The sequence below is a fragment of the Lipomyces doorenjongii genome (assembly GCF_038497915.1).
Source record: "Lipomyces doorenjongii strain NRRL Y-27504 unplaced genomic scaffold V1508scaffold_11, whole genome shotgun sequence".
Lineage (NCBI taxonomy): Eukaryota > Fungi > Ascomycota > Lipomycetes > Lipomycetales > Lipomycetaceae > Lipomyces > Lipomyces doorenjongii.
This window is the reverse complement of record NW_027118078.1, coordinates 113,608-140,529: the sequence shown is the minus strand read 5'-3', so window position 1 is coordinate 140,529 and position 26,922 is coordinate 113,608. Positions and strand designations below refer to the sequence as shown.

Sequence of the window (26,922 nt, the reverse complement as noted above, 5' to 3'; positions counted from 1 at the left end):
CGATTTCTCTTCATCAACAACAGACCACGCGGCCTGTTACATCCGTTAGTTACAATTGCCATATCTCCAGAGACATGTTCTAGTTTCTTCTGCAAGGTCTTGCTGTCTAGATATCCAATAAATGCATTCTTGAAGCCTCAACCCGAGTGACCTTCAGTCCATTCTCTGTATGTGGCGTCGACACGCCCTTCAAGATTCCCGGCCATGCTGAATACAGCATGATGACGAATACAGGATGATGACACGCTTCATCCCTGGCGCATCAGGATGCCATTAGTAAAGGCTCGTAAAGGTCGTTTAGAAAGGCCAGAAGGCCTTACACCAACCCTCGTAGGGTGTCGTCGTCGTTCTCTAATCGTAGTCGATGCATGATTTCACGCGCTAACTCAAATGTGCCGCAACAGCTGCGGCTCCATCTGGGCTCATCCTCTCTGAAAGAAGCATGTCAAAATAAATAATATGCCGTTCATTGTTCCCATGCGCCGTAATTTGTCCGGTTGACTCTCAACGATAAATCCCCATATAACAATAGCTATTGCGAAAGTTACACTGGATCTTCGCCACTGCTTGTGAGCAGGATAAGGAACGCAAGCAACTCTCAGAGCCAGAGGAGCGAGTAACATCGAAGACAGGTTGTAACGAGCATTTTACAGGGCCGAGGTAGTAGGTACAAGCAAGGACTGGAATAGGTATATGCAATCAAGGAAAATACGACGGGACTTAATGACATTTGCGTTCCAGTCTTATCAAGGTTACCAGACTACGTACATCTCATCGGCATTGCTCCTAGACTTCTTGACTGTTGACTGTTGCTCGACCAGGTGCACGAACAGTGACAAGACAGCTAAGGAAACATCAAGATACATCATGTAATTCAATTACAATGACTAATCTGATGCTTTTCTGTCGGGAATCTGTCTGTTATGGGAGCGAAAGAACCCTCGCCGGGGATGGTGATAGCAGGAGTGACGATAATTTAGTATTGGTAACGACAAATCATAATGCATTCAATCACCATAACTCTGGCGGTCATAGTGATTGCAGCGTTCGTGACAATAAACTGGCAATTATGTATTTGCAAGCGTGTGCGTAGCCGTTTGGTCCTACATGATTGCTAAAAGATCAAATTGTCACCGATTTCATTGAACTCTAGAACCATATATGTCCTGAAAATGAAGCTATGCTAAAACGTGACACATATCTAACCTAAAAGCACAAGACTCCCATAATGCCCTAACATTGACGTCTATATTTCACAAAGCAACCAGCAACGCATTCATGATAACTGAATATAATCATGTCTAAGAAATGTTTCTCATCCATCTGTCTCAGCAAGCCAGAAGCAGATAAGCAACACATATATCTCATTTTGCAATCCCCTCATATCACAAGTATAGCGTCATACGCCATTAAGAAAAACAGCATAATAAACAACACGACAAACAACAGGGTAATAATAATATACTACTAGCTAACAGAACTTATAGCAATAACAAACGCTCCTACTAAGCAAGCCCCGGATCCTGGCTACTAAGCATCATTGTCCTCACTTGAACCAGCCGAAGAAGTGTCCGAGCTAGACCTATATTAATAATCACACGTTAGTCTTAATCCTGTCTGTCATGGTCCACGACTCATATCATACTCGTGGTTGCTGCGTAATTGAGGATCTGGAGACCAATGCACAATTTTCTGTTCTGCACCAGAAAGAGGCACAGGCCCGGACATGGGTTGTGGCACTGGATATGGTATAGCTTCTGGAGATAACACAAAGGGCTTGTACATTAAAGATTTTGGCATAGAGTAATCTTCAAGAGCACGTTGCGCAGCTAACAAGTGATACTCGTGAGCTCTCCAGCTACGCTTCTTTAGCGTAACCTGCTTTAATCGTTTCTGAGCTTCGGTATCACTGAATCGAACCTGAATGGGCATCCCTCCTTCGCCGATAGGCTGGCCATTGAACTTGGCAATGATGTCTTCCGCAACACTCCTTTCAGTAAATCTATAATCCATGACAAGTTAGACGATTCACAAATGCTAAGTTTCATGGTACCTAGCAAATCCTACGCCTCTGTTATTGCCATGCCCATCTCTCAGGACCTTAATTGAGACAACAGGGAATCCTTCCAGTAGTTGTTTGAATTCCTACGCAATAGTTACGATTAGAATTACAAATTCCGTATTGAAGCGACCAATAGCTGTTAATTAACCAACCGCTTTGTCCCAGAATCTAGGAATATTGGAAAAATAGACATTGGTGGACTGCGCATCTTGCAGTTCTTTCAGTCTCAAAGCGAACGACTGCTTTGCAAATGAGGTTTGATATCCATACTGAGCGAGACCACATATGCATTGGATCGCCTCTCGCTCAGTTTCGAACTGTGCAAAGCCAAACCTAATGCAGTTAGTTGATACAAGAGATATCCAGAAATGTTCCGCGGACCCCGATAGCGTACCCTTTGCACATTCCTGTGGAACTATCCATCATCGCTTTTGCGGTTGTCAAGTTTCCAAATCTGCTGGCAACCTTCACAAGAATATCATCGGTTATATCGGGTGCCAGTCCCCTAATATAGACATTGGTAGTCTTCCGTGGGTTTTTCAAGGATTCCTCCAACGAGAAGGTGGTGATGCCGCTGGGAGGAGCGATTGCCATTGGAATAGGAAAGTCCACCACTGTAGAGTGAACAATTGATTCCATCACGTTAGTTGTCGGTGAGCACTGTGGCAAGGACGGTTTTGCTGGAACATCGGCTGGGATTTGGACTTTGTTTAGATTTACTGGTTGCAGCACTTGCGCACTGGATCTTCCGGTGTTTGCCTCAACGGCTTTTTCATTCGCCCTACTGTTTCGACCAGAAGAGTTTCCATATCGATTGCTTGAACTCGCTCCAGCCTAAAATTGAGTTTAGTAGCCAACGTTATACACCATGAATTACACCACGAACACTTGCCTTTTCGTTACTTGTGCTGCGTCGATCATATCGCCCTACTTTTGGAATCCCTCCAAATGACCGGTACAGAGGGCCAAGGCTCTGCTGGGAGGATGATGGATAAGCAACAGGTGAGTGAGCAGATCCCGTAAGAGAACCTTGCGGTTGTCTAGTAGTGAAGAGATCCATTGCCTGAATATGCGGCGAAGCATAACCGGGATACATTGAGTACATAGGCATATGAAGTCCAGTAGGGTAGATTGGCGCAGACATAGGCGTCTGGGAGATAGCATAAGCTGTCTGTGCATTATAGGCATTATGTTTGTCGCCAGGAGTAATCGATGCTGCATAGGAAGTTGCCGTATGAATACCTTGCTGCACAGTTGGATAATAAGAAGCAGGAGGCGCATAGAATTGAGGTGGTGATGTGATATCGTTCGGCATTGTAGAGATATCCATCTTCAATCAGATCCTTAATTATATTTCGCGGTCAACAACCGTGGTAATATTCAGCTCTTGATTATAAAGCCAACGCGTCAGTTGAATTGCACGTGAAAAATCTCACACATTTCCATTCACATCGCCAGTAACTAAAATTTATACATACCTTACTACGATAAATATATGCAGTCAAGAACTGGTGGAACCGCTGAAGGAGAGCGAATGAAGGAAGAATGACCGCGCGATAGACGATGAATACTGGACAAACTATCTGCCCAGACAGGCGCGGGTCGATCTATATATAACGCAATTGTAACAATAAACTAAATAAAAATGTAAAGCGTGCCAAGATAGAAAATAGAAATATCAGCCGTTCTTAAACGGGTTGCAATGCATGCTTATTCTGGTATTTGCAAGTGTGTAGAACGCGCGGCGGCAATGCAAAGTAAACAATTTCGACTGTCACGCTGCGACATACTCGCGGTAATTTCGTGACGATATTTTACTGCGGTGCATCAGCGCAACGCCTGTCGTAAGGGCAGAAAACTCACACCATCGAAAACTCTCAGCCGGCATCCCATTTAAATTATTAGCTGCTACCGCGCAATTAATATTTAAATTTAATTTGGTCGCCGTCGTAGTTATGTAAAAATTTTAGATTTGTAGAAGTCCCTATAACGTTACTTCCCACTTAAATTGATCGGATAGTGCGTAGCTTATAAGTCTACAGCACGTACAGTAACGAAGACTAGTCCATTAGAGTCACTACAATGATATTTATCCTTAAATAGTGTAAAGTACGTCAACCAATATTGCCATCAATCTAGACACGACTGTAGCATTAGGGCCGTCATTAAACCGCAGTGGTCACACGAGGTTCCTCGTAGTCTCGGAGTTCCCAGTCTCCAATCGTCTTCACTCCTCGGGTTCATCGTCGCGGTCTACCCCCTCTTCGTTTTCGCCCTCGTCATCCTCTTCGTCATCCTCTTCGCCCCCCTCTTCTTCGTCTTCTTCATCGCCGTTGTGTTCTCCGATTTCTTCATGGTCAGTTGAATCTTCTCCCTTCTCACGTGACTCCGAAATCGCTTTCTCAAACTCTTTAACCATCTTCTTACTAAACCCACTTGCCTGTACATCAATATCCAGACTTGCAACTCTCTTTGCATCCCGCTGAAATATAGGATAGTCGTCGCTAACATATCCAAGCTTCTTCTCAAAAAATCGCCTGATACAATCCACGTCGCGCTTGAAGTACCGTTCAGCATCAACGTGGTCAATACTCACACATTGTGGGAAGTCGATAACCACGAACTGTTCATCTTCTGATTTCGGTTCGTCAAGAATTATAATATTAAACTCATTAAAATCGCAGTGAATTAAGCCATGATTTGCTAGACGCACTATGAACGACATCAAAGAAGAATACAGCGCCGATGGGTCCTCATGAGATGATAATTGACGCCTAAATGAGTTAGCTTAAGCTCCTCAAACAAATCAAATACAAAACATATACATCGGAAAGCCTGGGATTAATGACATAATAATGCAGTGTCGTGAATAGTCAATCGGCTCGGGTACAGGGAACCCGTTCTCATATAGCGCTTTCATGAACGCAAACTCCTTCTGCGCTGCGAGACGCGAAAGATACATCCAACTTGCCGACTGTCGATTCCGTAAATAGTCTCTGTTATTCTTTACACTCCGAAAACTGATACGGCCTAGCCGGTGGATCTTGAGAACACACTTTCGACCTTTCTCGTTGGCTACCACAAAAATATCGGATTCCTTTCCCACGCCGATCTGGTTTCCAACCGAATAAACTGTTCGCCTGTTGGAGAATGCTTTGATTGCAAGATAGTCATAGCCACCGTACGTTAGTCTATACCCATCATCTGCTCACGGATTAGTTTATAATACATCTTCGACAAAAACATCCGAGTAAACTCACACTTTGCATTTTTAACCCGTGCTATCAGATTCGCCTTTGCCAGTTCAGATATACAGTTACCAACGCCTGCACCACCTCTTAGACCTGCAATCTGAACAATAAGCGTAGTCGGCACAATCTCATGGTTTTTGGATCCCATCTCCGTCTGTTCGCACGATATGTTCCATTAGAAATTTCTTAAATAAAAACTGTGTCTTGCTTCCACTTACCGCAGTGAGAACTCGAAAATCGTCATTAGACAAATATCTCATAGCAGCCGTATTGAGCTTCATATTAGCAGACCTTTCAGAGCAGCTATATGATATAGGTGAATTATAAATGACAGAAGGAAGTAGATAAAAACTATTGATATAATCGACCAAACAATAAATTTTGAATTCGAGTTGGGAGTTTACATCGTGAAAGTTTAAATTTTAGTCAATTTGATTACGGGGACAATTCAAAATACAGAGCGTCCGATACGGCATAAAGCTAAAGACATTTGGCACAATTGTCTCGCAAGAGCCGCAGCTGATCTGATCATGCATCACTTGGCCGGCTACTGGGCGATCTATGGGACAGCTTGTTGCTCATGGTTTGACGGTGTACAAGTTGGCGGTATATTGCGATCATGGATGCCATAACGAAGGAATTTAATCGCTTGGAAAAGAACGGCAGTTTTGATAAATATATTGACGATGTGGATGGACTGATCGAACTGCTTCAGAAGACGAGGAAGACGATCGATGCCGGTGAGTGGATCGCAGCAGATTTCTAGATGATTGAATGTCACTAGAACGAATAAGGCGCTGATTGGAAAATTTAATTAGCTCCACAATCCCGCAGAGAGCAGTTGGCTATTTTGAAGAGCGGATGCACATCGTGGACCAACAAAATGGCCGAGTCACAGAAAGATATTTATGGAGCGTTGAGCAAGTACGCTAAGGTGCTGGACAAGGTGATTACAGAATGTACTCGTTTTCTGAATGATATGGACTAAGACGGTGATTAGAAATTCAAGGTCGATATTGAAGCGGCGTACAATCCCAATGCTTTCCCGCAGTCGGGCGACAAACTACTGGACAGAGCGGTCGCGATGCACCTGATCAGAGACGGGCAGTTTCAAGTAGCAGATAAGCTCATCCAAGAAGCGGATCTTGATATCCCCGAGGCTTTAGAACAGGAATTTATGGATATGTATCGCATACTGGAATCGTTAAAACAAAAAGATCTAGGGCCCGCCATCGAATGGGCTGCATCCAAACGGGATAGACTGGCACAATCTGGAAGTAATCTCGAGTTTAACTTACATAGTCTGCAATTTGTTCACCTATTTACGCATCCGAACGGCAATGGAACCAGACTGGCGTTGGAGTATGCGCGCGAGAATTTTGCCGTGTTTGGGGATAGGTACTTGGCTGACATATCGAAGCTGATGTGCGCGTTCCTATTCCAGTCGAATTTGCAAGCGTCTCCATATGCTTCAACCTTCTTGTCACCTTCGGCATGGGATGACGTGGCACATTCATTTACAAAAGAATTTTGTTCATTGTTAGGACTCAGCCCTGATTCACCGTTGTATCTGGCTGCGCTTGCTGGTGCCATCGCTTTACCAACGCTACTGAAGGTGGGTAGCATCATGCGCGAGAAACAGACAGAGTGGAGTAGTGAAAATGAGCTACCAGTCGAGATTCCCTTGCCGCCATCTTTCCAATTCCATGCCATATTCGTCTGTCCAGTCTCCAAAGAACAGACTACCGACGAGAATCCGCCAATGATGATGCCATGTGGCCACATTGTTGCAAAAGACAGCTTGGCAAGAATGAGCAAGGGCAATCCAAACCAGCGCTTTAAGTGCCCATACTGTCCGAATGAAAGTATACCGAATCAGGCGATCAGAGTCTATTTTTGACTAAATGGTTATTGCAGAATATCTAATTTAATTTAATGGAGCTATTGGTGTCTTAGGTTACATTGCATTTTTTATGTATGATAGTCCTTTTAACGTTCATCTTTCCACGTAGCGTATATCTATCTTTTCCGTTGAGGTTTCCATCTCCATGCCACTGATCCATCACTTTTTACAATTTTTTTTTTGGGACCGTTCGACATCAATTGCCGTTGCAACTGGACCTCATGCAATACCTTTTCAAGTTGTTCTATCCGTTCCTTCCGATCTGACAATTCCATGATTAACAACCGATGCGTCTTGCTGGGCTCAGCATTTAGCTCAGGTGTCGCGCTCGGTAAAGATTCGTCATGCGACAGAGTCTGATCTATCCTATCCGCGAAAACCAAATGCTTGCCATTACCATTCGACTTTTTTTTACCCCTTTCCAATCTCTTCTTCACTTTGTTCTTCCCACTTCCGCCCTCATCACTCTCGAAGTCACTATAATCAAAGTCTGTAAGGCCATCGGAAGGTTTGTTTGGCTCGGATTTCACGAACTCATTCTTTATGAAGGCCAAGCTGTCTTGCAATCGCGAGATCTTTGCCTTTTCTTGAGTAATCATAGTAACCAAATATCCTTCATCCTGAGTTTTAAGCAATTTCACCTCTTCATGTGACAGCACGACAGATGTTTCGCGATCTTTCTGTTTAATGCCTCGTGCATTGGTTTTACTTGAAACCATGCCATGGTAAAATTCATCCGGATTTCGACTCTGCGCCTTTTCGCGCAGAGCTTTGATTCGAGCTTCTTTTGTGTGATAGTCCCGCGCTCTGAGAACGTAATCCTAATGCCACAGTGTAAGTAGACATTGAGACTAGGAATATATTCTAACTTCACTCGCCTTGTGCTTTTCAAGAAGACCCCATTTCCGGCGGGCGTGAGGTTGTGCACGCTCACGATGCTGCTTTTTCTGAACTGAAAATTTTAATGACGACATTGTTATGACTATGTCGTATCTACAGATAAGATACAATGAAGTGAACGCGAGATCAAGGATACTCGACAAATCCTTGTGCGAACAATTTTTGTAAGCTAAAAGTTGGGAGTTTTGGCAAAATTTAAAGTTCAGCTCGTTTCTTGTCTTAGATGTCGGGATCAGGGTAAGTTCTGCCGACGTGACTGCACTGGAAACAATTGACCATCCGATCCAAAGACTAGAAGACCAGGAACATATCAGTTCTGTCACGCATTAGAAACATTTGTTCTGTCATATGAGGGTGGTTAATTATGAGCGAGGGTGATCGAAAACCGGTGCCATTGTGGATGCTCTCGCCGAAGGATGAAGGCGAGATAAATGAGCGACAAGGCAAATTCGCGCGTTCTAAGTGCAAGGACGTACTGATGGGTAGGAATTCATGACGCTTTGATATGAATGACTTCTTATTAATTTATATGCAGCCTTTACCGAATGTAATCGGGGGCGATTAATATCTACGAGCTGGGCGTGTCGGAAAGAAACAGACGACATGATGGACTGCATGTTACACTACATGCAGCCAAATTTTCGGGAACAGATTGCAAATGCGTTTATAGAGGAGAAGAAACAACTGATTTTGAAGGCACGACAAGAGAATACTGAATCGCAGAAGCGGGCCCAGCGCATATAGTCATTCAAAACGCATGTGTATTCTGGAAGAATCCGGGATGATAAATGGATAGTGGAATAAAAATATCATTGCGGAGTTTGGTTATGAATTTTGTATATTAATACCGTACGCCGAACATATTATAATTATTATATAGTATACATATTACTTCAGTTATCACTCTTCGATTTGCTGCATTAGCTGGATCGTTGCCGTTTTGGTTCAGGTAGGTCCTCATCGACGTCATCCTGTGAAGCACATTACTATGGCATCGCACAGCAATGCACAACGAAATTACAACTTACCGGTAGCTCTTTGGCTTCTTCATCTATATCCAAGTCCTTGGCAGTCAGACAATACTGGCGAAAGTCAGTATACCGGGTTAACTGGATAGCATCAAACATACCTTCTCTGGTGGCAATCTGACTCCATAAGTCTGCGCAACCGGCGGTAGGGGCCGCCGATTCCTTTCCTGCGCCATCTCAAGCATCAATTCTTTTGGGGGCACAGGCTTAAACTGATAATTCACACGCGCGGCAACACTAAGTCTGACGTCTTCCACGGTAATCTGTGTATTGGCTGCTGTGCCCGTACTAGGATTTGAGGAGCGAGAGTGATCTGCATAGAGTAATGAATCTTCTAAAATCGCATTCGTGTATCCTATACGAAAGTTTAGTATATAGTGGAGATACTTAGCGTTCGGCGAACACCGGAGACGTACTGTAAGCGAAGTCCATAATTTGAAGCGGCACTCGATCTTGATAGCTTGTAATCCCCATAGATGCCATTATCAAATGTAGTAGCCTTGCATCTCTTGGAGTTGCCGATGGCAGATCTTCACTAGTCTCCATCTGTATGTCTGCCTGTGGCTGTTGCCCTATCGCCTGCGACGATGAAACTGCAGAAGATTGCACATCCGACATGGTTAATACAGCGTGTAAACTGACACCAGATGCACGCCGTGGTTGAGGTATGTAGTATAATACTTTCCCCTGACTCGCCCTGTGAAACAACTTCGCAGTCGTGAATCCCGGAACCGACGCGTCTTATTCTCGGGAGTTTGGACAGTTCATCCGCAACCACAAACACATTATTGGAGTTAGAAGCTCAAATGCATAAAACAACCGGGTTCTTACTGAACTCCCAACCTTCAATGCTGAGATCAAGCACAATTCAATATTGGCCGCAATAGTCAACAAACCGGGAAAACCGTTTTTTGGGCTTCGGTCTTCCGATTTCTGTATTTTAGTTTTCTACTTATAATTATTCGTCATGGCGGAACCGATTTCGCCGGTTTTCCAGTTCTCGACTCTGCCGGCGGCGACAAATGTCCAGCCAATGCAGCCGCCTAATACTCCACCGCAAGGTCCACTTACACCGGGGTCCATGCAACAAAGTGCAGGCACAGTATTCGGAACGCCACCGACAGCTCCTAATTCGTCGTTTACACTCTCACCATCCGCGAGCTTTGTGGACGGTGCCGCCGGTGTTGCTGGCCCACCGAAATCTTTGTCCGTCGTGCGTACGTACACAAAACGCCGCTAAGTATGATCGAATCTAATATGTGTGTTTTCAGCCGACCCAACATATCCACCATGTGCGGCAAATGCCTCAGTAACGATGTGTCCGGAAGATCGCAAGATATTTATCTTTGGCGGATTTGATTTCACAATGAGTACCGATGAATGTATGATGTCGAATATCTGAGGTAGTCACTCGAGGTTAACGGCGATAGTATTCAATTCGGTGATGCTCATTGACACGAAGACGTATAAAGCGACACTAATTAAAGAACCTGCGGGTACTGTTCCGAGTGGCCGCCATGGTGAGTTAGACATATAAAAGAAGAAGTCCGGTCTACTGACGTAGAGAAGGGCACACGGCGACATATTGGAAAGAAGGCAAGCTTATCATATTTGGTGGCGAGAATGAACGCGGTGTGTTTCTGAATGAGTTATATGTTTTTGATATACGGACACAAACATGGTCATCACCAACCACATACGGGCGGAAACCGGTAGGCCGGAGCCGTCACGCAGCTTGTCTCTCGGAATGCCGTAAACGGCTATATTTTTGTGGTGGATTTCGGCAGCACACTGTAATGTCAGACATTTTCTGTCTGGATCTTGAGACCATGACTTGGTCGGACTCGCGGCAGTTTGTTGCACGTTATGATCACGTCGCGACGGTCCATAACGAGAAAGTTTGGATTTTCGGTGGGTTGACGCAGGAAATGGACCGTCCGTCTGAAGTAATCTGGTTCGATTTACGTACATCTGCGGTTGCCAGTCTACGGTTTGATGACGGGCTAAATAACGGCGACGATGAAGACGGCCTAAGGATAGGAAATGGAAGAAGTCGCCGCGGCACTCCTAATCAGGACAAGCGTGCAGGAACGCATTTCTACGCTTTCTGCGGGTCGACCGTTATCGACTTCATGACGCACGGACCAGCGATCCACAATACGGAGACATCGATCACCAGTTTTGATCTTACTGAGTTGCGCTGGCGGACGCTTGCTGATTCTTCGTGCGACATATTCTCGGGTAACTCATGGGCATACGTTGCGCTGTCTGGTGCAACGGCCTTCCTACTTGGGTCAGCCCTATATCCAGAGTATGGGATTGAGAATGAGGTTATCTGCCGGATCCTACCAATCGATCTCAAATACTACGGTGCGGCACCGAAACCAAGTCTGCAGTCGCCGACGGTTCCACCGGCCGAATCTCTCAACGCAGACATATCGACTCTATTTGATGACCGCGAAACATCGGACTTTGTGATTACGGCTATTCCTGATGATTACGACAATCCAGGATCAATGAGTGTGCCAGGACCCGATACCGCGGCGGACACAACTCAGCAGATTGCGGTGTCGGACCCGATATATGTGCACGCGCTGATACTGCAGACGCGGTGGCCGCATTTCAAGCGGTTATCAAACTCACGGATGCGAGAGTATCACCGCAAGCGAATGCACATTCCCGAAAAGTATTCGACTGTGCGCGCGCTGTTGTACTATCTTTACAGTGACACGATCGCAACAACCGTGAGCGTCGTTACTGTGGCGAAGCTGCTTGTGTTGAGCAACATGTATGCCCTGCCACGGCTGCGAGATCTGTGCATTTCACGAATTCAGGATGGATTTGACGTTGCTAACGCGCCGACGATATGGGAGTGCGCCAAGGTCGCGCAAGAAGACGTTCTGCGTACTTCTGCGGCGCGATTCTGCTTAAGACATTGGGGACGCGTCGTGCGGACTAAGGCGTTCAGAGCACTATCCAAAGGTTCGATGTTGGAAATATGCGAGGAAGTCGATTTGGAGGGACAAGTCGTGATGGGGTGGGACAGCCACGGTCGACAGCGCACAGATAGTTCGACGAACGGTGGGAACGATGGCGAGGGTTCCGGCGCGACGTTAGATGACGCGGCAAGTGAGGCTGATATGGCAATGGTGGAGGACATTGATAGCGACGTCGAGGGTGACATTGATGGAGAGTCAGGGGCGTGAGTAGCATCGCGTATTTGTATATATTTAGCCTGGGACTTTTCTATAATTTTATGGGACCTGGACTTCACGGATTCACCTGGACTTCACGGATTCAATCATTTCTAAAGTGATTTGCATAAATCAAGTACATCAATACAATTGCTAGCTTTCTATCCAACAGCAACCTAGAATACACTAACCGGCAATACAATAATGGAATGCGAACACTGGAATCAAATGGAATACTGTACATAATAATACTAACAAAACTAAGCAGTCCAAACTCCTAAGCAATATCCCAACAATTATCATATACCTGAATCGCACGACAGTATTCCTTCTGCCGTCTTGCTTACAGAAAATAATCCGCGACAGGTTTTTTGGCTGGCATACCCTTTGCATCCTGCGGTGCAGCCTCGAAAATACGGTACTTTCTCTCCAGGTCCTCGCCGACCGTCAAGATCGCGGCGACGTTACCGCACCGGTAGCAGTAATTCGGTGCCGACCAGACGGTGACGATCGCGCCTTCGAACATCTCTTTGTAACCCTCCATGACCAGTTGATGGGCGCGTGCAATCAGGCTGATGTCGTTCGTGTGGTTGAACTCGTGCACTTTATCCCCGCCAAAGAGGTAGCCCGCACCTCGCGGCGATATTCCCCACCCGTCGATATCTTCGGGATCAGACCACAGTAGATCGCACATCGCGCCTTCATGTGGGACTTCTTGTTTGCGGTCGATCAGTCTGATTTGGTCGAGATGCTTGACACTGGGGGACAATCCGCCGTGGACACAAAACACGCCACCTGGACCACCGACTAAAGCGCCGAGCGATAGGTAGTCGAACACGTCGCAGCAGTACCGCCACACGTTTGCTGATCCATACTTGCGGATGCATTCGTCGTAGAAACCGTACACGGTCGTGATTTGCCGGGACTCGTGGTTACCTCGGATGAGCGTTATCCGATCTGGATAGCGTACTTTTAGACACAGTAGGAGCAGAAATGATTCGAGCGAGTAGAATCCGCGGTCGACAAAGTCGCCTGTGCCAGTTAGTCGTTGTCGGTTACGGAAGGGTAGAGAACTCACCAAGGAAGAGGTAGTTTGTATCTGGGCATTCGCCGCCCTGCTCAAACAGCGTAATCAAATCGTGGAACTGGCCGTGAATATCGCCGCATATCTGTCTAGTCAGCACCGCATGTTATCAACGTTACCGGTAACAACATACCGTCACTGGTGTATCCACAATCTGCACATTTCGCTCCTCAACGAGCAATTCCTGTGCGCGATAGCATAATTCGCGTACTTCCTGTTCCGGTAGCGTCTGGCAATCGCGGAGTTTCTCGATCGCTCTGCGTCAGCATTAGCCGCCAATCCAGCAACAGTGTAGTCACAAACAGACCTGTCCAAATTGCTCATACTGCCTTCCTGGCGGCTTCGCGATACCTACGCCTAGGGTCCACCAATCTCCGATGGTCTCCGATTAATTAGGGTAGTAACCTGACGGCTTCGCGGTACCTACGTCTGGGCTCGACCGGCACACAGATCCTCTGCGATCTCTTAACTAGTAACCTATAACTAGCTTGATGGCCGAATTCTATTCGTCGACTAGCAGGTTCGATTGTCGATTAGGTTCTCGAAGCAACAACATGAGCACGCGCCATTGCGGCGGCATATCATCTAAATTTTTGCGGATCATATCTGGTTTAGGGTAGGGCAAGGACTTGACAGCCTTTTGTGGCCACTCATGAGCACTTACTTTGTGACAACTGTATTAGGTGACGATCCCAATGCTTCTAAGATAACAAATAACATAACCGTGGCATAAACGAGAACGAATGACCGTATAATACACTACCATGTTCGTAATCCAATGATATCAAAAGAACGAACAAATGCAGAGAACCCACAAAACAAAGCAATGCAAACCTCAACACTTATTCCTGTCTATATATCCATTTCAATCCCAACCCAACAAACTATAACCCACACTAGTTCTCGTCTGTAATCAAATCACAAGGACGGGAGACGCCCTGCCCACTCGAGCACCTCGAGACTCATGACGACCATGACCATGGTGACCGGTAGTGTCAAGACAACATATCCCCAAAACAGAACGGCCGCCATCTCGCGCTCGAAAACCTCGTTGAGCTGGCAAATCTGGCTCAGCTGGATGGCTGGCGGAGCAGTTGCAAGCAAGAAGAGTACGACCAAGAATATTGGGTCGTCGACAATCGAGACGTGCACGAATTTTGCAAAAGCTGCAAGGATAGGGATCAGAACCGCGCCAGATATGAGCATGCGGGCCACGAGAGACGAAGCGACGATTCTCTTGAAATTCGGGGACGGTGGAGTGGCCACCTCGTCCGGATACAGGTTGGCTCCGAGAACGACGAGGATGAGAGGGACGGAAACCTGGGATGTCTGAGTTACGGCCGAAGTGAAGGTGCGGTAGATAAAAGTGTCTTTTTCTTCGAAGAGCAGACGCTGGAGCGGGGGAATTACTGCCACGATAAACGCGGAGAGCATGGCCCAGAGAGGCGGATTCATACATCCCATTGCCCTGACCAGAAAGAGTTTGACGTTTCGAAATGTAGTATTGTCGACGATGCGGCCGAGCGCGGAACGGTTAAAGTCCTTCCGAAACGACCGATTGAAGGACGGCAGCAGGGCCTGATCGGGACGATAGTACAATGAGCCAGTGGGAGAGTCTGATATGTCCGAAGAGCCGCTGGTGTCGGTCGAGCAGTCCTCTGCAAGGAGTGGTTTCGCGCTCATGGCAATCGTCTCGACGGACAACTCGGGATTTGCGTTATGGGATATATAGTGCGCGACCTCCTCAGCTTCGTCGGAATCTGAGTCAGTCGAGACTGACAATCGCATCGAAATCTCGTCGCCATTGTAGTCTTTTGAGAGCAAGGTGTTGTAGCCCCATGACCAACGCAACATCTGGCCAAGTTGCTGGAAGATGAGCAGGTAAAGAATACCTCTGGACGCGATCATTTCTGCGGTGTCGTCGGGAAGCCACTTGAGGGTCGGCAGCGTCTGGGCGAGGGCGATTGTGAGCGACACGGGCAGGCTATTGGAATTGGCGAATACGGCCATCGCGATAACAAAGTTTGACTCGCGCCGATTGAAACCCTGGAAGCGGTTGATGGCCACGGCGGCGAGGTATGACACGCCAGCCGTGAGCACAAACAGCACAGGCACTATGGCGAGGTCGACCAGCTTGTCGGCTGTTATTGCGGAAGCGAGCTTGACGAAGATCAGACAGGGTGTGAAGAGCATCACGTTGAGCTGTGATATGTGCTTCTGTAGTGCGGGATTCAGCAGGCGGACGTGTGCGGCCCAGAAACCGAGCATACACACAAGCACGACCTGCACGACCGCCTGGAAAACGAGGAAGGCAAGGAGAGCATAGGATGGGTGCGAGTGCCTATCGGCGCTGGCGACAAATTCCGGAGACGACGGCAATGGCAATGCCATCGAACCGAGTGGGAAACTGCTTTAGTAGTGAGCAGCAACAGTGAAAACGAGCAGTACTCGCAGCACTCTCTAGTGACAGTGTCGTTGAGCAATCGCAGCGGGCAGAGCACACGATACCTAGGAACTTGAGAGGCCGTTCACTCTTCTAAATATCATCGACAAGATTCGAAGCGGCGCCGGCGAAATTGAGGCGCATAACCGACCCGCTGAACCCTCAAACCGGGTCAGAAATCGTGTTGACACGTGCACGGTCCACGCCTCGCTGTGGGATGGATGAGTTCTAACGAAGACATCGGGTCAGACTGCCCGATAAAGTGAATGTCGTCAATGTCGTGAACTACTACCGCCTGCTGATCTTGAGCCCCACAATGTCATCATGGAGTTACAATAACTTATACGTCGTCTGTCACACTAGGGGACTGATCCCTTCGCAATTGGGAGGTTTTGGTGTCGGCAAAATTTAGTCGTATGGTATAACGTCTCGCATTTGTGTTTGCGTGAAGCAGAACAATGTAAAAATCATTCACGACAGCTCTAAATCTTATTTCTCAGTCTCAAACACCTTGCCGACTTATAAGCCATGTGGTCGCTTCAGCAAGCCATTGCAGCTACATTTGGGAAGCGGAGTATGATCCAAATTTCACGGGATGAGCCGCGAAAACGTTGAGTCCTTCACGTTCTGCTCATCGGCACTGTTAACCGATAAGTACGATAGTTGCCTGCAGGAGATAGTGGAGATAGCTCGGACTTACGGCGGCCATATCGGAAAGTTTCAGGAACCGGGGGTCATCGGAATATGATACCCATCAAATCAATCATCTGGTATGAAGTACAAAAGTTGTTACGGCGCGGCGATGTTGTTACGCTAGTACAGTAGGCAGCTATGGATTGGTTTACTCTATATGTTTAAGATAGTAATTGCCAATCACGTGGGCCAGCAACTATTAGCAGGTTCGATTACAGTACACTTATAAATACATAATATGGTGACAACATCTACTTACTCTCGTCATCTTTCTTGTCGTCATTTCCAATCTTGTCCTCCATTGGAGCCACCGGCTTTTTCTCCTCGCTTTCTTCTTCTTCGTCGTCGTAGTTCTCGTCCTCCTCAACCTTCCGCTGAGGGCCCTCCTCGGCAACCGGCTTTGCCGTCTCAGCCGGTCCTGGTGCTGGCGCTGATGTCGTAGCCGGAACTGGTGCGGACACGGCTGGCGCAGACGCAACCGCTGTCGCAGGGGCTGGTGGTGTTGACGTCGCAGCCGTAGATACTGCTGGAACAGGCGACTCTTTCTTCTCCTCCGCTGGCGGTGCCGGCGATGCGGCTGCAGCTGCCGCTGATGCAGGTGAAGGCTTGCCCTCTGGCACATCTGACGGTCCAGTCACGCTCGACAACCAACTCGACTTGACCGGCGCAGGAGTATCCGACGGTGCTGCGGCCGATGGAGCTGTAGAAGTGAGCGGTGGCACACTTGTGGAAATTGACTGCAATGGCGACGGCGCCAGCGCATTGAATACGGGCTGCGGAGTGCTCGACTTGGGCAGCTCTGTCTTCGGTCCGTCTCCGTAGCTCTCGGTCGTAGTTCCTTCAGTCCCTGACCCTGCGCCTTCCCTCGGTGCGTTTTCGTAAATTGAGGAAACACCCGGTATTTTCTGCTCCTGCTGTGCCTGTTGGATGGCCGCCGAGACTGGAGTAACCGACTCCGAACGCTTATCCTCCAACGCCTGCTTCTTGTTCTCGCCACTGTGCTCATCTTCCCATTCTCTATGACGCTTGGTCGACAAGCCCTGTTGAATCGACGTGGGCGACGGCTGCCGTTGGATCTGTGGAAGCTGGTCGTGCTGATGTGCATGATGAGGCTGTTGCACCTCCATGGGTCTGTACGTCGAATGCAGTGGAGGAGGCTGGTATTGCGGCATCGGCTGCTGTGCTGGTGAAGGTGGAGGTGGAAGTTGCTGCAGCGCAGACTGCGATGGGTGCTGATACTGTGGCATTAACGGGAGCTGATGTGGCTGACCCATCGGAGGGGGCGCTTGCTGTTGCTGCTGCTGGAGCTGTGGCGGAGGCGGCTGCTGTCCCAGCGGACCTTGATGAGCAAGCGGATTCGGTGGTGCGATTGATGGTCGAGCCGGGCCCGCTGGTGCCGGAGGTCCCTGCTGAGCAGGCGCGGCCTGACCGTTCATCGGACCATTCCACCGAGGCGTTGGCGGGCCAGACGGTGCTGTCTGATATACCTGGGGATCGTGAGGGCGCGGAGCCGGCGGCTGTGCCGGCTGCTGTGCACCGTTGGCTTGTTGAGCCTGAGGGTTCCGGAGCTGTTCGAGACGCGCCTGGATATGCGTGTTGGTCGGATCGAGTTCCGCAGCTCTCTGATACGCATCGAGCGCATCAGATAGCTGATTGTTGCACGATTCGTACAGTGTACCTAGGTCGTACCAAACCTCCGAGATATACGGATTGAGACGAATCGCACGCGAGTACGCGTCCAGTGCGTCTCGATATTGATTGATCTGGTAGTAAAGCACTCCAATCGAACACCAGAACGTCGGGTTGCGGCCCTCGCGGTAAACGGCCTGCTGGTACGCCTCATAGGCCTTGTTGTACTTTTGCTGCGCCATGTAACAGCGTCCAAGCAAGTACCAGCTTTGTGCATCCTGACCATCGGCTTCCAAGGACTTGGTGAGGTACGTGATGGCAAGATCCTGGTTAGCAAACGACGAGTTCTGCTGGTGATATAGCCATCCAAGCTGCTGCAAAACTTTGGCGTGGTTTGGATCATCCAACAGCACGCGCTCATACGCCTCCTTCGCGGATTTGTACTAATTGTGTCAGTATTACCTGTTTCCTATATGCATCAACCCAGATATCTTACATCCTTGCGCTGTTCGTAGACGTGACCGATCTGGAACCAGATGTCGATTTCCGTGAGCGGCCTGGGCGGATTGTGCAAGATATACTTAAAGCATTGCAAGCTAAGGTCGTGCTTCATCTGCTGCTTGTATATGATGCCCAAACGGAAATAAATTTCGTTCGCCTTTTCGAACTTGGGATCCATTTCCATGACCTGTGTGAAGGCCTCTTCCGCGTACTCGAGCGAACCGTAGCGGTCGTAGAGAATACCGATACCGTACCAGAGCTTGGGCTCCTTCGGGTCCCGCAAGTGGTAGAGCGCCTGCTGATAGGCCGAGTAAGCTTTCTGCAGATCGTCCATCATGAGATAGCAGTGGCCGAGCGCACCCCAGGTCTCGCCAGATTCCTGGGAGAAAGTGAGGATGGACTGGTAGTACTCGACGGCGCGCGCAAACTGCTCCTTCTGTCGGAGTATGTTTGCTATCGCACTCATTGCCGGGATAGAGTATGGATTGTGGCGCAGGACTGCCTCGTAGGCATGCATCGCGCGGTCGTGGTCTCCCATCATATCCGCGATGTTGCCTGTTCTAGTTAGCATTCAAACCTCAGCTCCTGCAATCGATTCGGAAGATCGCACCAATGGACATCCACGCCTGCTCGTTGACGGCCTGGAGCTTCTGATAGGCGGACACAGGGCCAGCCTGTTGCTGACCATTCTGCTGGTTGGGCGGTGGAACAGGCACGGGTACAGGCACGGCCACGCCGCCAACCGGGCCGACTGCCTGGGCAGGGCCTTGCTGCGGCTGGGGCGCGGGCTGACCGACTTGCGGAGGCGGCTGCTGGAGTTGGATTGGAGGCATTCGATATAGTGCGAGTTCGAAATTGGTGCTGGTGATGGTGGCGTCTGTGTAGGCGGAGTGGGTCGGAGAGAAGGACGAGGGGAAGACTTGGAATTTTGGCGTTAGCAAGGTGCAGCGGGGTGGCCCGTGCGCGCTTCGTGTCACCCGCTTCTGATACATTTATTACTTGTTACGCCAATCAACGTAAGTAAAGCGGGGCTCGTACTGCACATCAGGTCAGGGTTACGTGCGGCGCCTGCCTGTTTAAAAATTACCCTAAACCTTATTTTATGCAGGGACACTCGTACCTTGCCATAAGAATCTTCGGGTGTTTCATGAAGAATTTCTACGAACGCAAATACTCCTTGTTTGAAGGTAGAGTCCAAGAAGCCAGAACACTCAGCTCAGACTGGCGCGGTCAGGTTGGGCCAACTTTTGAATAAACTGTGCTGTTGTTACATTGTCATTTCCTAGTTCACTCGACGGGTAGGACTGAATATCGCAATAACCCACGTACCCAGTGCGGACAACCCTTAATAAACAGCATGTCAGCAGGTCCACCGGTCCCGCGCACACTCTTCCAAGGTCCTCTGCTGTCAGCTCGAAAGTCCGGCTGCGCACACTCTCCCGTCTGTGACGCAATCGGAAGAGCGCCAGCTGCACAGCAAACGAATCCGCTCAGTGTCTATCAACTAGCATAATCGACCCTGCGAGATTTAGCATAATGAATTTGTTAGCTCAAGGTCGGGTCGTCCAACGAAAGGAGCTAGATCTCTGCTCTATAAGCGAATATGCCAAAATCAATCCCATGCGTCTGCATGAAGACTTGGGCTCTTACTTCTGCGCTTCTCGAGCAAGTCATGAGATTGCGAATGCTTGCGATCGGCGACATGTCATCCTGCTCGGGAATAACACCGTCGACACCATATTTGGCCCATACGATCCTTGTGAATATGCTGCGGGTGCTTCCTGAGCACCAACTGGCAGCCCGATTTCCAGAGATTTTTCAATGTGCATTCACATTGACATGTCTCGCAATGACAACGCGGGTCGCCTTTATCAAATTTCACGACATTTCGTTAACAGCTATCAAGTACTCATTCCTTCCCTCCTTGACGGTTCTTAACGACTACTATCATCAATACATCGAACGACGCCGAAGTCCAAATCGTGCACTTTCAGCGGATACAAACTCTCACGACCATTTTCATAGTTGACATTCTAGAGACAGTTCGCTAGCTGGGTCTCAGCATCTCCAAGGATCTGCTGTACGGCATCTCTCATGATCAGTCAACACCCAGCGAACGGACAGGGAGATGAGTTATTGAAGGTGGCTTGCGCTCCGACGGTATCTAGCGGGAACGCGGACCTGCTGGATGTTATTGTCAATTTCTTTCCAAAAAGGTATTTAAGGTATTCGAGATCAATAAGCGACGATAGTCACGGAAGGAAACGACGTCTTATTCCAAGACGGGTTCTACACCATCGAGCCCAATCCAGACAATCTACTTTCCCATCCTCTTCCTGATCCACCCTTCAAGAAACTCACCAACCACGGATACCCTTACTCAGGAATGCTATCTGCACATGGAACTAGATGATATTCAAGTCGTACCATTCATTAATTTATTTGCAAACAGTGTCTACGATTCAATCAGGTCTCCGCCAAATCTGGAATTTAATTCGGAACTGGTATATCTGATGAATATTGATTATCAAGCCCACAATTTTGTCTGATTGGTAGAGATGAGATATGCTGTTTTAATACACTAAACATAAAAGTATGTACAAAAGTTAAGACGCCGCAATAAACACGATTCCGAAAAATAAATATAAAATACGTTATATACACATCGTATTATATAACTGCTGAGTATGTATATCTACCAACATAAAGGTAATTTAAGTGCAAGATCTCTCTATACTGGCTCCAAGTGACGGGCACCTGACGCAAGGTGTGTGTGCGGCCCGACGCTATTTAGTTGCCAAATAATTTATCGAAAGCAGGGATCAAACTAGCCGTCATTAGCACTGTATATACTTGGAAAGTGTCGAATACATACGTCTGAGCCAACGCAAAACTGAACACGAGCTTCGGTCCTGTTGTCAGCAACTTGGGCACGAGACCCTTGAAAAAGCTAGAGACTCCTGCACATTGTCAGTGACAGTTCTCCTGGTCTGATGGAACCCGTAATGCAAACGCACCCTCATTTTTGGCCATGTTCTTCAAGATCGTGAAGCCCGACTCTGGATTGTCGAAATTTCGATTCTGGATACGGGTCTTGATAACGTCAAGAGGAGCAGAGACGATAAGCGAGGCAGACGCACCGCAGATCGAGGCAACGAAATTCTGGGTCCAGGTCGCAGTACCATAATCCTTCAACCCAAAAATGTACTCCTTCGCGAAAGCATTACCGCCGAAAAGCTGTTTGTTAAAATATTAGCATCTTATGATCAACCGTTGAACGAAGTCATCCATACAGCGAACGAGCCAGGGGCATTTCGAGCAGCAGTCCAGCCCCAGCCTCTGTACAATCCCATGCCCTCATCGAGAAGAATTCTAAGGAACCCACGGCCCTTAAAAGACTCGGGGTTGGTTTGCCGCTTGATCTTGAGGACGTCGAGTGGAAGGAGAATGATTTCGCCAATACCGATAAGACTAAATCTCAGCACAAACCAAAAAGAAGCCCAATAGCAACAACATACCTGCCGGAAGTTGCAGACATCACAGCCTTGCCAGTCTTCTTGCCAAAGGCGTTCTCAAAATCAGCCCCAAAGCGAATGGCCACGAGATCGTTCACGTATGGCTGCCCACCGTACTTGTACACACGTTGCAAGACCTAGTGAAAATTAGCTACAATTCGTCATTATCATTCTAAATGCTCGCAACCGACCTTATATCCGGCGGCATATCCAAGACCCGGGAACAGAGAGAAAACTTTCCGCAAAGTAGATTCGTTCGCGTAGTTTCGGAACACGACTTGATTCAGTTGTGACAAGCTAGCGACCTACCATTTCGCACTACATTAATCACATCCTACCCCCTTGCAGATTAAGTAACATACTCGCGTGTGGTTGCTCATCAACCTCTTAGCCGTAGTGTCGACCTATCACGCATGAGTAAACAGAATCAAGGCATCTCGTATTACTTGTCCCGCATTCAGATCCAAAACTTACCGGGTGGAAAACAGCTAGCTCTGAAATACCCGCAGTAGCTGTAAACAATGTTAATTGAGCCGGCCATAGTCGGTGAGATTATTATCTCGATGAAGTTAATTGAACTCAACAAACCCGATCCCAACACGCGAGCGGCGGCAGAGTTGGACTTATCCTTTGCTCCAGTATGTGGTGACATTTTCAGTAGCGCAAGTTATTGAGTATAAAGTAATGAAATTTATCCGTCTATGAATACTTCTAGACCAATGAATGTTGCCAGAAGTCGTGGCTGATTCGATTGGGGAAGTCACAAATTTTTCGCGCGGCTCATTCATACCACACATTGTTAGACTAGGGTCGTGTAACTCGGGGGGAAACCCGAGAAGGAAGCGAGCCTCAACGCTCGCCACAACAATAATTACTAAGTGAAAGAGTGACGGCTCTTAAAGTGCCGGTTGATTGCAGTATGGACCATCCACACGATCATCGTTCCTGTGTAGATATTTGTCTAGGATACGCGATTACATCGCAGCTACAACTCAACATCGCGCTACATATCAACAATAAGATATACATGTACGATAATTGGAATAATTGGATCACTATATCTACCATCATTTTGAGCGGTCATGGGTAAAACATAAAATGGCCATTTTGGCGCGACTCCGCCTATCATTGGCAATAATACACCTATGCTGACGTATAACGAGAATATCAAGTATTTAGTTAAAAACGTCCGTTTATTAACGACAAGTAATGGACAACTAGACATACGGAAGCTGCATGTCGCAAGTTTAGCGGTTAGCAATTTCGGAGGCCTGTGTTTTATCTACTCGATTAAACGACTCCCGGCACAATTGAAGGATGCTTACATGGATGCCATTCGCCAATTGTGCCAGTCGCAGGACATCCAGAATATGCCAAAATAATGCTAATACCTTCTTTCAGGACATAGCCGTTATCATAAGATCGACCGGTACCCGATAATTCTCCGGAGATCGGAGATAATTGCCCAACTGAGTCTCTTGTCCCGTAACGCGACCGAAAAACTCCTCCGTTTTCTCACATGACGAGAACAAAAACCGTCGGAAAAACACGCCAGATTGACAGGCTGAAAACTTATTTTAAGATTCTTATTTTGGCTCATTTAATAATAGTACCCTAACCATGGACGCCGCAGCTGCTTCGCTCTACACAGAATTTCGTGTCACAAAATAATCCCGCCCCTGGACAGGGCTAGGGCACAATTTGTGAACAGAGACCAAAATTAACTTAATTGTATGCGGTGGATTGACAACCTCTAAAAGATTCCGTACGCAACGGGCAGCACTCCTCTAATAAGCAATTCTCAGTTGTACCATCGTTATTCCAATAGCGTCTGTTACTGGCGCAGCGGCGATTGGTGAAGTGACTTCGCGGCTTTGAATTCTCGAGAACAGTTTGACTAATCAATTGGCGCGGGAGAGAGAGACTTGACTTTCCGGTTGCTGTGGTGAGTGGTCCAGACCTGCACAGGACCGTGTGGCTATTGTGACTGTATATTGCCTCTTATACTCACATTCTTGCCAGAATAATAATCTGCTATGGCTCAGATAGATGCGTTTGATATTTTCGTATTAGGTGCCGTGTTGGTCGGTACGGTCGCGTACTTGACGAAGGGCACTTTATGGGGAAAGAGGCGAACTGCGTCCGCCCTCGTTGGCAAGTCTAACGGCGCCGCTGTGGCGTCAACAGCTACACGCAGCATTATCACGAAGCTACAAGACAGCGACCGCGATGTCGTCGTGTTTTACGGATCTCAGACTGGCACGGCGGAGGACTATGCCTCTCGTCTTGCCAAAGAGGGACACTCAAGGTTTGGCTTGAAGACCATGGTCGCCGACATCGAGGAGTATGACCTCGAGGATCTGGACACGTTCCCAGAAGACAAAGTCGCGATTTTCGTCATGGCGACCTACGGTGAGGGTGAGCCCACAGACAACGCGGTTGCGTTCTACGAGTTCATCACTGGCGAAGACCCGACGTTCTCCGAGATGGAAGATCCCGAACAACCATTGAAAAATCTTAAATACGTCGCTTTCGGTCTAGGAAATAATACATACGAGCACTACAATGCTGTCATCACGCGCCTGAATGAGGGTCTACTGAAGTTGGGTGCGAGACGTATCGGCGAAGTCGGAATGGGTGACGACGGTGCCGGAACGATGGAGGAGGACTTTTTGTCATGGAAGGAGGAAATGTGGAGCGAATTCGCTAACCACGTCGGTGTTCAGGAGCGCGAAGCCGTTTATGAGCCGGCTTTGAAGGTTGAGGAGAGCGAGCTCACGATCGAGGACACCAATGTCTACCTTGGTGAGTTCAATAAAGGTCACCTTGAAGGCACTGAATCTTCACCGTTCTTGCCACACAATCCATATATTGCTCCTATCACTTTGTGTAGGGAACTGTTCAAGTCAGACAGCAGAAATTGTTTGCATGTTGAGATCGATCTCCAGGACAGTAACCTCAAGTTCACGACAGGTGACCACATCGCGGTTTGGCCGCAGAACTCAGACAAGGAAGTCGACCGATTCTTGTCTGTTCTTGGTCTGACCGCGAAAAGGGATGATGTGATAAACGTCACACCTATTGATCCGACGACGAAAGTTCCTTTCCCGAACCCGACGACTTACGATACTGTGATTCGTTACCACCTCGAGATCTGCGGTGTCGTTTCTCGTCAGTTCCTCGCTAGCTTGGCCCCGTTCGCCCCCAGCGACGAAGCCAAGGCAGAAATCACTAAGTTAGGTAATCTAAAGGATTACTTTTCCGAGGTCGTTTCATCACGATACCTCAACATCGCTCAAGTTCTGGAACGCATCTCCTGTGGCGCGACTTGGTCGTCTGTTCCATTCTCATTGGTTCTCGAGTCTATCAACCATATTCAGCCGCGATACTACTCGATATCGTCGTCCTCTTACGTCGACAAAACCAAGCCGCATATCACCGTCGTCGTCGAGTCTATTCCGACGACAGCGGACGCCGATCCGTTGAAAGGTGTTGCATCTAATTATCTTCTCGATCTGAAATATAAACGGGAGGGTATCAATAACCCGAGTCCTTCTGCCGTCAGTTACGCCACCGATGGTCCACGAGGCAGGTACAAGGGTAACAAGGTCCCAGTACATATCCGACATTCAAATTTCAAACTCCCAAGTAACCCGGCAACACCAATCATTATGGTCGGTCCCGGAACCGGTGTCGCGCCATTTCGTGGATTCGTACACGAGCGGGCCGCACAAGCGGAGGCTGGTGTCCCCGTTGGCACATCGCTATTGTTTTTTGGAAGCAGAAATCGGACTGAGGATTTCCTATACTCTGAAGAATGGGAAGCGTTAGGAGAGAAGCTCGGGGAAAGATTCAGACTTGTCACAGCATTTAGTAGGCAAGGCCCAGAGAAAGTGTACGTGCAGCACCGACTAGTCGAGAACGCGGAGCTAGTCAACAAGTTGTTGCAAGACGGCGCATATTTTTACGTCTGTGGTGATGCGTCACGGATGGCAAAGGACGTCAGCGCGTCTCTCGCCAAGATTATTGCCGAACAACGAGGTATTGCTGAAGAGCAAGGCGAGGAAATTGTGAAGAGTATGAGGGCGCAGAACTTATACCAGGAGGACGTGTGGTCGTGAAGCATGAATTGAAAGAGTCAGACGAATATTATGCAGACATTGCTGAGGGCTGCGTTGGTAGTGTACTTGTATGTGTATATGTGTATATGTGTTATTTCTATTTCATTGGTTTCTTTTGTTACGGAGTCTTGTGACTTCTTACTCGTTCATGATTTTGTGTGTGCATTATTATCTACTGAGTGGTCAGAGACATAATTAATAACTAGAACACTTATTTTGTTACTGTATCTCAGTTTTCTAAAGAAAAGGAAATATTATTCAGCAGTTAGAATTTAACTGTAAATTCCGCCACCATCTCGCTCATATTCCAACGTATCATGTAGCAATTCTTTAGCTCAAGTATCAACAAAATTGGCAGCACCGACCGAAAACTCCAATTCCAAAACCTTGTTGATAAAAACAGGATTTTTGTGCGGCTCATTACTGTATCCGACCTGGTCCGAATTTCTACATCATTTTGCGTACCAATTGGGATCCCGACGAGAATCCCGCTAGCATCCCGACGCGATTCTCGGGTCCGAGCCGCAGCTACTGCTGCTGAGTTTGGGGCATGGATTTTGTTGGGCCTCGTATTCCACATGCTTGGTCCGCTCCCCGC

The 26,922-nt window shown here is 47.9% G+C and overlaps 12 protein-coding genes across 12 annotated transcripts; 4 read left to right on the top strand and 8 right to left on the bottom strand.

The window, feature by feature from the left end:
* Positions 1 to 1,102: 1,102 nt before the first annotated feature.
* On the bottom strand, positions 1,103 to 3,834 carry V1508DRAFT_412996 (uncharacterized protein). The gene is made up of 7 exons (XM_066939711.1): positions 3,541 to 3,834; positions 2,955 to 3,448; positions 2,457 to 2,896; positions 2,215 to 2,395; positions 2,054 to 2,145; positions 1,646 to 2,002; positions 1,103 to 1,582 (listed from the first exon to the last, which is right to left on the bottom strand). The coding sequence occupies exons 2-7, from the start codon at positions 3,390 to 3,392 to the stop codon at positions 1,531 to 1,533; spliced, it is 1,560 nt and encodes a 519-aa protein (XP_066797297.1). The 5' UTR covers positions 3,393 to 3,448; positions 3,541 to 3,834; the 3' UTR covers positions 1,103 to 1,530.
* A 197-nt stretch (positions 3,835 to 4,031) lies between these two features.
* V1508DRAFT_438011 (RIO1 family-domain-containing protein) lies at positions 4,032 to 5,669 on the bottom strand. Its single transcript, XM_066942161.1, has 4 exons — positions 5,532 to 5,669; positions 5,323 to 5,467; positions 4,888 to 5,266; positions 4,032 to 4,836 (listed from the first exon to the last, which is right to left on the bottom strand). The coding sequence occupies exons 1-4, from the start codon at positions 5,592 to 5,594 to the stop codon at positions 4,290 to 4,292; spliced, it is 1,134 nt and encodes a 377-aa protein (XP_066797296.1). The 5' UTR covers positions 5,595 to 5,669; the 3' UTR covers positions 4,032 to 4,289.
* A 194-nt stretch (positions 5,670 to 5,863) lies between these two features.
* V1508DRAFT_412990 (CTLH/CRA C-terminal to lish motif domain-containing protein) lies at positions 5,864 to 7,329 on the top strand. Its single transcript, XM_066939710.1, has 3 exons — positions 5,864 to 6,053; positions 6,132 to 6,259; positions 6,314 to 7,329. The coding sequence occupies exons 1-3, from the start codon at positions 5,933 to 5,935 to the stop codon at positions 7,211 to 7,213; spliced, it is 1,149 nt and encodes a 382-aa protein (XP_066797295.1). The 5' UTR covers positions 5,864 to 5,932; the 3' UTR covers positions 7,214 to 7,329.
* V1508DRAFT_412988 (small-subunit processome) lies at positions 7,220 to 8,274 on the bottom strand. Its single transcript, XM_066939709.1, has one exon. It carries the CDS (start codon positions 7,933 to 7,935, stop codon positions 7,333 to 7,335), a length of 603 nt encoding a protein of 200 aa, XP_066797294.1. The 5' UTR covers positions 7,936 to 8,274; the 3' UTR covers positions 7,220 to 7,332.
* A 230-nt stretch (positions 8,275 to 8,504) lies between these two features.
* On the top strand, positions 8,505 to 8,794 carry V1508DRAFT_340644 (uncharacterized protein; the record flags this gene model as incomplete). The annotated part of the gene is made up of 2 exons (XM_066936667.1): positions 8,505 to 8,598; positions 8,652 to 8,794. Coding segments are annotated over 2 exons (237 nt in total), but the record flags the coding sequence as incomplete, so codon positions are not given.
* A 115-nt stretch (positions 8,795 to 8,909) lies between these two features.
* Positions 8,910 to 10,022, bottom strand: V1508DRAFT_382904 (TFIID and SAGA subunit). The gene is made up of 4 exons (XM_066937732.1): positions 9,561 to 10,022; positions 9,246 to 9,499; positions 9,145 to 9,198; positions 8,910 to 9,087 (listed from the first exon to the last, which is right to left on the bottom strand). The coding sequence occupies exons 1-4, from the start codon at positions 9,760 to 9,762 to the stop codon at positions 9,037 to 9,039; spliced, it is 561 nt and encodes a 186-aa protein (XP_066797292.1). The 5' UTR covers positions 9,763 to 10,022; the 3' UTR covers positions 8,910 to 9,036.
* A 437-nt stretch (positions 10,023 to 10,459) lies between these two features.
* Positions 10,460 to 12,350, top strand: V1508DRAFT_402980 (uncharacterized protein; the record flags this gene model as incomplete). Its single annotated transcript, XM_066938524.1, has 3 exons — positions 10,460 to 10,526; positions 10,575 to 10,664; positions 10,714 to 12,350. The coding sequence occupies 3 exons, from the start codon at positions 10,460 to 10,462 to the stop codon at positions 12,348 to 12,350; spliced, it is 1,794 nt and encodes a 597-aa protein (XP_066797291.1).
* Positions 12,351 to 12,424: 74 nt separating this feature from the next.
* V1508DRAFT_412977 (Metallo-dependent phosphatase-like protein) lies at positions 12,425 to 13,982 on the bottom strand. The gene is made up of 4 exons (XM_066939708.1): positions 13,730 to 13,982; positions 13,556 to 13,679; positions 13,417 to 13,507; positions 12,425 to 13,370 (listed from the first exon to the last, which is right to left on the bottom strand). Exons 1-4 carry the CDS (start codon positions 13,744 to 13,746, stop codon positions 12,682 to 12,684), a joined length of 921 nt encoding a protein of 306 aa, XP_066797290.1. The 5' UTR covers positions 13,747 to 13,982; the 3' UTR covers positions 12,425 to 12,681.
* A 104-nt stretch (positions 13,983 to 14,086) lies between these two features.
* Positions 14,087 to 15,989, bottom strand: V1508DRAFT_412976 (auxin efflux carrier). The gene has a single exon (XM_066939707.1). It carries the CDS (start codon positions 15,811 to 15,813, stop codon positions 14,341 to 14,343), a length of 1,473 nt encoding a protein of 490 aa, XP_066797289.1. The 5' UTR covers positions 15,814 to 15,989; the 3' UTR covers positions 14,087 to 14,340.
* Positions 15,990 to 16,809: 820 nt separating this feature from the next.
* Positions 16,810 to 19,259, bottom strand: V1508DRAFT_351203 (uncharacterized protein; the record flags this gene model as incomplete). The annotated part of the gene is made up of 2 exons (XM_066936808.1): positions 16,810 to 18,630; positions 18,684 to 19,259. 2 exons carry the CDS (start codon positions 19,257 to 19,259, stop codon positions 16,810 to 16,812), a joined length of 2,397 nt encoding a protein of 798 aa, XP_066797288.1.
* A 1,852-nt stretch (positions 19,260 to 21,111) lies between these two features.
* Positions 21,112 to 23,041, bottom strand: V1508DRAFT_412967 (mitochondrial carrier domain-containing protein). The gene is made up of 9 exons (XM_066939706.1): positions 22,792 to 23,041; positions 22,678 to 22,715; positions 22,566 to 22,607; positions 22,395 to 22,508; positions 22,207 to 22,340; positions 21,982 to 22,159; positions 21,706 to 21,925; positions 21,564 to 21,648; positions 21,112 to 21,515 (listed from the first exon to the last, which is right to left on the bottom strand). The coding sequence occupies exons 1-9, from the start codon at positions 22,853 to 22,855 to the stop codon at positions 21,479 to 21,481; spliced, it is 912 nt and encodes a 303-aa protein (XP_066797287.1). The 5' UTR covers positions 22,856 to 23,041; the 3' UTR covers positions 21,112 to 21,478.
* An 894-nt stretch (positions 23,042 to 23,935) lies between these two features.
* On the top strand, positions 23,936 to 26,615 carry V1508DRAFT_412964 (uncharacterized protein). Its single transcript, XM_066939705.1, has one exon. The coding sequence runs from the start codon at positions 24,240 to 24,242 to the stop codon at positions 26,322 to 26,324; it is 2,085 nt and encodes a 694-aa protein (XP_066797286.1). The 5' UTR covers positions 23,936 to 24,239; the 3' UTR covers positions 26,325 to 26,615.
* The last annotated feature ends 307 nt before the right edge of the window (positions 26,616 to 26,922 follow it).